The following is a 7,351-nucleotide window of genomic DNA, read 5'->3' on the forward strand; positions in this document are numbered from 1 at the left end:
ATCATTCATTTAATTTATCTTGAGTTCTAGATCACTTGTAATTATCTTGATTATTTGTATTCATAACTGAAATAAGAGGAAAGAAAATAAAGAAAGAAACATATAATTATTAATTGATTTTTTGTAACATGTTTAACATTAAGTTGTAGGAACTCACATTCTTTTACGCGCAAATGAAAACTTTTGTTCGAATGATTATGGGTTGCTAGGTTATAACTATGTTAAATAAATAAGTTATTAATTCTAACATAAAAGAGCCAACAAATAATTATATATAAAAAAATAAGTCAGCATGAGACGTCATATTTCTCCAAACATGTATACTTTGAATTTAGTTGTTTTTTTTTACATAAGATATTTATAAGAAATAACTTGCGAATTATAAGTCGTCATCCATGCAAGAAGAATAAAAGGTAAATAAATATTCATTTAGGTCACGAATTTGTATAATTCACAATAATGTAGGGGTAACTATTCTAGCTAGTTTATTTAATTAACATGTAAATATGAGAACCCTGAAACAAAATAACATAACATATCGTACGAATGTATTCCGTTATTGTTCTTGCGATAGACTCTTATTTCAGTTCATAGTCCCTACTACCGTAAGGGCTGAATGCTTCTGATAACATGTTATTCTTCCTCCAGGAGCTCCATCCCATTTCTTCACAGATCTCATCACTGTGATTGATACTGAAAGTTGAGATGCAATGCCTCTTATAAAACCTGGTAGTCCTCTTTGCAATTTCAATCTCTTTGGAAACCTGTTCAAGCATCTTGTCAATAGTCGGGAGCTTGAATTTGTTGTCAATAAGTCGTGCCAGCCAAATGCTGCGCAGCTCTGATGTGTGAAGGTTCGCAACACTCTCTATGAATCCCAAAAAAGCCATGTTTGGTATCAATGGATGAACAGTCCCCCTGCAACGAAAATCAAGAAGGTATTATTTGGACCACCGCTTCTGATAAACAAGTTCAAGCTATTGCCACGAATTTAGGTTTTGAAAAGCTTACCTGTACAGGGGCATAACACCAGTACGGGAATCCTCTAACAAACTGCAAAAAGGATCCGGTAAGATGTCTTTGAGCTTTCTCTTCCCATCAAAACCAGTTGCAAATATGACAACATCAGCCTCCACTTTGGTATTGTCCTCAAATTCAAGTCCTTCCTTATTGAACCACCATTTTGATGCCTTTTTGAACATAATTTTCCCCTTGTCTGCCTCAGAAAAGAAATTTTCTGGCATGATAGCCATCTGACAAGATGCATAGTCTTCAATGAAAGGGTGATCTGGTTTTAATCCATATTTCTGCAGAGGAAGTTTGTGGAGGAGATAGGACTCTATAAACTTGGAAACTACATGTCTCTGTGAATTTCCATTACAGCATTAGAACCAGTTACACCATTAGCATTTTAGGACTTCAAAATGAATCGAATATGACAAGATGTGCTCACCATGGGAGATAACAGCAAGCAAAGCATAGTCCTGAGGAGACTTTGGTTCGGCCTTTCGTGTATGAACTGAGAAGATCTTGTGGAAAAGAACAAGAAAAATGGCAAACCCCATACCCAGTAATGGGGCACTGTCCAATGTAATGTCCTAACAACCATGGTGCACGGTTGCCCTTCAGGACCTACAACACATTCAAACATGACATCTTGATTTAATAAGTAAAAGTTTCTGAAATTTCTGTTTTTTGGAAATAAAGAAAAGAACTTGATCATCCATTTCTTTTCAGCGAAGAATACAATTCCATATGTTTTTTCACCACCATCGCCAAAAATCATGTGTGCAAATTAAGTATGTGAAGAGTCAAAATTATGATCCAGATATGGGGCAGGTGGTTTTCTTTTTTCTTCGTGGAAAACTGTCCCTCGTGCTTTGATCATCAAACATGCAAGAGTCAAAGCTGGAACGTTAAATGGCTGAAACCATGTGCAGTCAATAAGTCCACTCATGATCTATACTTTCATTGTAGATTCTGAGAATTGACCACGAGATGGCTTTTTTTTTTGCGTGACCATGCACACTACATCAATTTAACGTGGAACATCATTAATTCTAACCGTTCAATGATTTATCGCTGTCTCTGCTACTTTTTCTGGGACCAAATTATATGACGCTATCAACACGTAAGATCACGCAACAACAACAGCAGCAAACTTTTTCCAGAGGTGTCTTTGTACATATTATATTATATCTTAGACTCGAAATATGGCCCCTATAATTAAACAATAAGTGGAGAAACTGGTGAGGCCATCACTTGTACCAGAAAAAGAGGAAATTGAAAGCAATTGCTGTGGGACTTACAAGAGAGAACATATATTTAAAAACTACTTGCCAAAAATTCGTGATTTATGTGTATGGATCTTATAGCATATAATTAAACCAGATTTTAATCTTTTAAAAGAGAGAGACAGAGAGAGAGAGATGTGGAAATTAATAAAATTTAAAATTGATCAAACAAAATCTATTTAAGATTAATACTTGTGTTTGTGTGCGTGTATAAGAAAAAAGAAATGAAAATTCAATTGAAGATCCCGTGAAACTTATATATAGAAAGAAACAAGTCGGCCTTTGACATGCAGATAAGTTAGTTCGTATAATATTATGAATATGCAATTCATCAAAAGCATTAATGAAGCAAATTAATTAAGCCGAGCTTGTACCTTGGTTTGCCTCAGCGCACTCAAGAGCTAAATCAATAGCTGATTTTTTGAAGCCAACGACTGCCACCTTCTTTCCCTTGTGCAGTTGAGTAGCCGCTTCCTTGTCAAGCTTGCAGTAATCTAGGGAATGCATCACCTTGCCCTTGAATTCTTCGGGGCCTTTCTTGAGTGGGAACTCAGGAATCTTAGGTATATCTCCATACTTTCCAGTGCAAACGACAAGAAATTCGAACGCGTACCACTGAAAGGAAGCAAAATATGAATAATCAGAAAAGAATATTGACAGTATATATGTACAATAGCCAAGACAGTTTTGAAGTACATCTGTATATTAATTAACTAGCAATAGAGTTTTGAGCTATGTTGATGGGATAAAAGAAAATAGCAGTATTAGTTTTGAAGCTACAGTAGGGGAAAAACACATTATTAAGGACCTGAATGATATCAGATTGTTTGCTTTGCACAGCAACCTCCCATACAGGCAGTCCGGGCAAAAGGCTGCCATACTCCCCGGGTTCGCCACTATCAGCTGGTTCGCGGCCACCAACAAACCGGACCTCCACCACCTTTGAGTTGAACATCACGTACTTCATCACATCAAAATGCTCAGCATAGGATTTCAAGTAATCCAATATCTCAATATAAGAAGGAAAACTTGGGTCATCTCTGTTAGGCCAGGGAAAATCAGTGAATTCATAATCACCGCGAGGGGATTGAAGTTTTGTAGAGCTGTAAGAGCAACTTTTCCACACCCCTCCAATGGAGTCACTCGCTTCAAAAACCACTGGATTGTAGTTAGATAGCTGCTTAGCAACAGCTATACCGCTTACACCAGCTCCAATGATGCCTATTTTTGAGACCATCAGATTGCTTTGCCTAGCCATGAAAGTAATAATTTTGATAAAAAAAAATATAATTGAACTTAGCTAAGGTGCAATGTGATGCTTGAGGTTTAATTCCTATTTATAGAATTAGAAGCACGTGAATTGACTTAAATGAAGTGAAATAGAGGATATACGACCATTTCTAATCCTAATATTATAGTAGTTGTGAGAAATTGGTTCGAAATCGAGACGAAATTTCGCAAACACATGGTTTCCTTTGCCCCTTTTGATTAAGATGGACGCAATTTTTAGATCAATTTCCTTGCACCTTCAAACCCTAATTAATATAAGACTGCTCACATGCATTTTATATACATGAATGTGTATATACACACAGTAAATACATGTTGTGCGTAGGGCTAATAATAATAATGAAGTGAGAAATACCAAGACGACAAGAAAAGCAAAAATTCCGTCATATGCAAGATTTTAATGCACGGTAACGCAGAATCTAAACGTAATTAGAGCAAACCTTGAGTATTTTGAGTACTTATTGCTAGAATTTAAGTGGAGGTGGCGAGTATCTATGCAGCTCTACTTTTAAGGGTCAGAAATTTGAATCTAATTGCTTAGTAATTAATTGCAATTTTAAGAAATTAACTTGGTGATTAAGAAAAGAAATTGTTCATTATTTCAATTAAGAGATTAAATCTTTAGGTCGCCACACAAGGAAAAAACTAATAATTAAGTGCACTCTAGCTGTCAAAATTGTTGGGACTTCTGGCATTCAATCAGCTATAGCGAATAATCTTTAAACTCACGTGCTGGAGAAATTTCAACTCAATTTTGGAAGAAATTAAAAGAATCCATGCATGAGTTAGGTTTCTCTCTCTTTTCTGTATTTGTCTGGTACTAACAGCACGTTTGCTGTCATAGCTGGAAGCAGTGCTCATGCTTGTCTTGTAACCTACTATACTGCTCGGTTACAAGGGTTTCCTCCATCAAGCCATCAATTAAGACTTATTTTGAGTGAAAATCTTATGAAGAATTTAACATGATATTTCTCGGCTTGTCAAAAAAAATGGTGGCTTAATCAGCACGCTTTGAATGTTCCTTGTTTATAATTGTGCTCATGTTTTGAGCGAATAACTTTCTTACTAGTTTGTTTACCAGTAGTTGAGTATCTTGATTTTCTTGCTTGTTTGTTTTCTAATAAAGCGGCTCTTTTATGTAATGGATCTCAATATATAACATCAAGAGCAACGCTAATTTCAGAAAATATTTATCCTCCAATTACAATGGAATTGATTGAGGTCATTGTTGAGACACCTTTAAGAAAGAAAAACCCACACAAACTCACCCTAAAATCAATGAAAGCTACAACTTTACAATTTTCTTTTTCTATCTCTCTTTGATTCTCTTATCATTCCACACATCTATTAATGTATATTTGCAAACATATTAATAGAAAAATAACATGCTACAAAAGTCATTGATCATGTCACTTATTCTATTGTGCCTCGAAATATCTTCTTCATTCTTTCAACAATGGTTACACCTGCCATTGAAAAACAATCTCCTCTTTTAGAATGCAAATCTACTACAGACTGGTAGGGAGTAAAGTTTAGTCATCAACATCCCTCTTTAAATTTGACTTTTAAAACTTTTTCATTACAAGTATTTTCTTTATTTTTTTAGACACATCATACTTAAACGACTTTGTGAATACATCAGCAAGTTGATCATAAGTTCTATAAGATACCAGCTCTACTTCTTTGGTTTTTTACATGTTCCCTAATGAAATGATATTAAGTATCAAAATGCTTACTTCTTTCATGGTATGTTGGGTTCCTTGCTAAAGCAATTGTGGAACATGTAGAGTTCTCTAATATTATCTTGTAAAAATTTTAAAAACTTTAACATGTTCCTCAACCAAATACCATATAATATAACTACTCTAACAACAACATACTCCGCTTTATATGATGATAATGTCATGATAGCTAGCTTATTAGATGTCCAAATAAATGTTATATTTCTTATGAAAAATATGATACAAGTTTTGCTTTTCCTTTCTTTCAAGTCATGTCTTTAATCACAATCAAAGTAACCAATAAGTTTGAAATATTCATAATATATATATATATATATATATATATATATATATAGAGAGAGAGAGAGAGAGAACATACCATTATTAAAAGAACTTTTTTTGTACTAAATAATTATTTCAGTGTTATTTAAATAAGACTAGTCAAGATTCCATGTACTTGCTCTTTAGTTTGATTCCATGGAGTGTATTTGATCTAGTGCATGTTATGTATCTTAAACTTCCAACTAGATTTTTAAAGCAGGTTGGATCAATATTACCTTAATTATTCTTTCTTTATTCTAATCTTGCTTCAACTAGAGTAAAGACTCTCTAGATTGCATTTTTCCATGTTAAACATCTTAAGAATTTCTCTTGCATAGTTTTCTTATGATATGAAATTTCTTTTCACTTTGTACAACTTTAATTTCTAAAACAATTATGCCATTAAGCCTATCCCATAATCTCGAACTCTTTAACCATGTTTCTCCTAAATGATTCAAGCATAACTGAATTATTATTGGTAAAAGTTAAATCATCAATATATATATATAACACTTCCACCAACTTCCTTCAAGTACAATACATGTTTATATGGGTATTTTTTATACTCATTTTTCATGAAATAGTCATTGATCCTGGTATCCCATAAATATAAAACTTGTTTTAATCTATATAAAGCTTTTTTTTAACATATACACCATATCTTTTTTTCTTTTTTTTTAAATATCCAGGTAGTTGATAAATTTTTCATCTCTCTCATCCTATTATAAAAGGTAACAGTTTAATGATTTCAACTCTAACAATAGGGGCAAAGACTTCCTCATATATTTTTTTTCTTGCTTTACCTTTTTATGGTAAACTTGGCCTTCCATCTCTAAACTCCTCATTGAGTAATCATCTTTTTCTTGTAAATCCATTTGACTTTAATGGTCTTATGTTCTATCAAGAGTGTAGTCAACTCTCATGTCTTGTTCTTTTTAATGGATCTAATTTTTTATCCATTGTACTCCTTTATTTTTCTTTTCTTTTTTAACTAATTCAAAACTAACTGGATCACAACTCATCTATAAATATAATAAAACAAACTTGTTATCATATATAAATTTTATGTCCTAATACAAATCTTCCAAGTTTTGAACCCCTCTAGGTCTTATGTTAGATAATTTTTCTACTATTGAATCTAGAGCTCCATTCATCTATGGTGAAGGATGAACACTTTGTAAAGTCTACGTCTCTATTTCTATTACATGAGCATGTTGCTCTTCTTAATAGTTAACTCTACATTTCAAAAAGACTCGGTTTGGTCTCATCTTTAAGATTTATTTTCTTCAAAAATGATATTTTTATTGAAGAACATTTTTTTTGTGATGGGATTGTAAGGTTTATAACCTATGTTTCTATTACCATATCTAAAAAAGATAAATTTCTCTTATTTATTTTCAAGTTTTTATATTCTAGCCTCTAAAATCTTGGAATACATGATGAATCCAAAAACTCAAAGATGACTCACATTTAGTTTATGAGTGCTCAATGCTTCATGTGGTATTTTATTCTTCAAAAATTTTATAGCACTCTAGTTTAGTAGATAAGTTGCATATGAAGCTTTTTCATCCTAAAAGCTTTTGAGTAAGGACTTTTCCTTCAACATGCTTTTAACCGTGTTAAAGAAAGTACAATTCTTTCTCTTAACTACTCCATTTATATATGAAATATAAGCTAGAGTGTATAGATGTTTAATTCCTCTTTTCTTAGGGAATTCTTCAAATG

The 7,351-nt window shown here is 33.0% G+C and overlaps 1 protein-coding gene across 1 annotated transcript; it reads right to left on the minus strand.

The window, feature by feature from the left end:
* Positions 1 to 321: 321 nt before the first annotated feature.
* Positions 322 to 3,588, minus strand: FMO1 (flavin-dependent monooxygenase 1). Its single transcript, XM_011041626.1, has 5 exons — positions 3,103 to 3,588; positions 2,669 to 2,909; positions 1,454 to 1,632; positions 1,012 to 1,364; positions 322 to 918 (listed from the first exon to the last, which is right to left on the minus strand). The coding sequence occupies exons 1-5, from the start codon at positions 3,550 to 3,552 to the stop codon at positions 579 to 581; spliced, it is 1,563 nt and encodes a 520-aa protein (XP_011039928.1). The 5' UTR covers positions 3,553 to 3,588; the 3' UTR covers positions 322 to 578.
* Between the last annotated feature and the right edge of the window lie 3,763 nt (positions 3,589 to 7,351).

Source organism: Populus euphratica, unplaced genomic scaffold (assembly GCF_000495115.2).
Source record: "Populus euphratica unplaced genomic scaffold, PopEup_1.0 scaffold53.1, whole genome shotgun sequence".
Lineage (NCBI taxonomy): Eukaryota > Viridiplantae > Streptophyta > Magnoliopsida > Malpighiales > Salicaceae > Populus > Populus euphratica.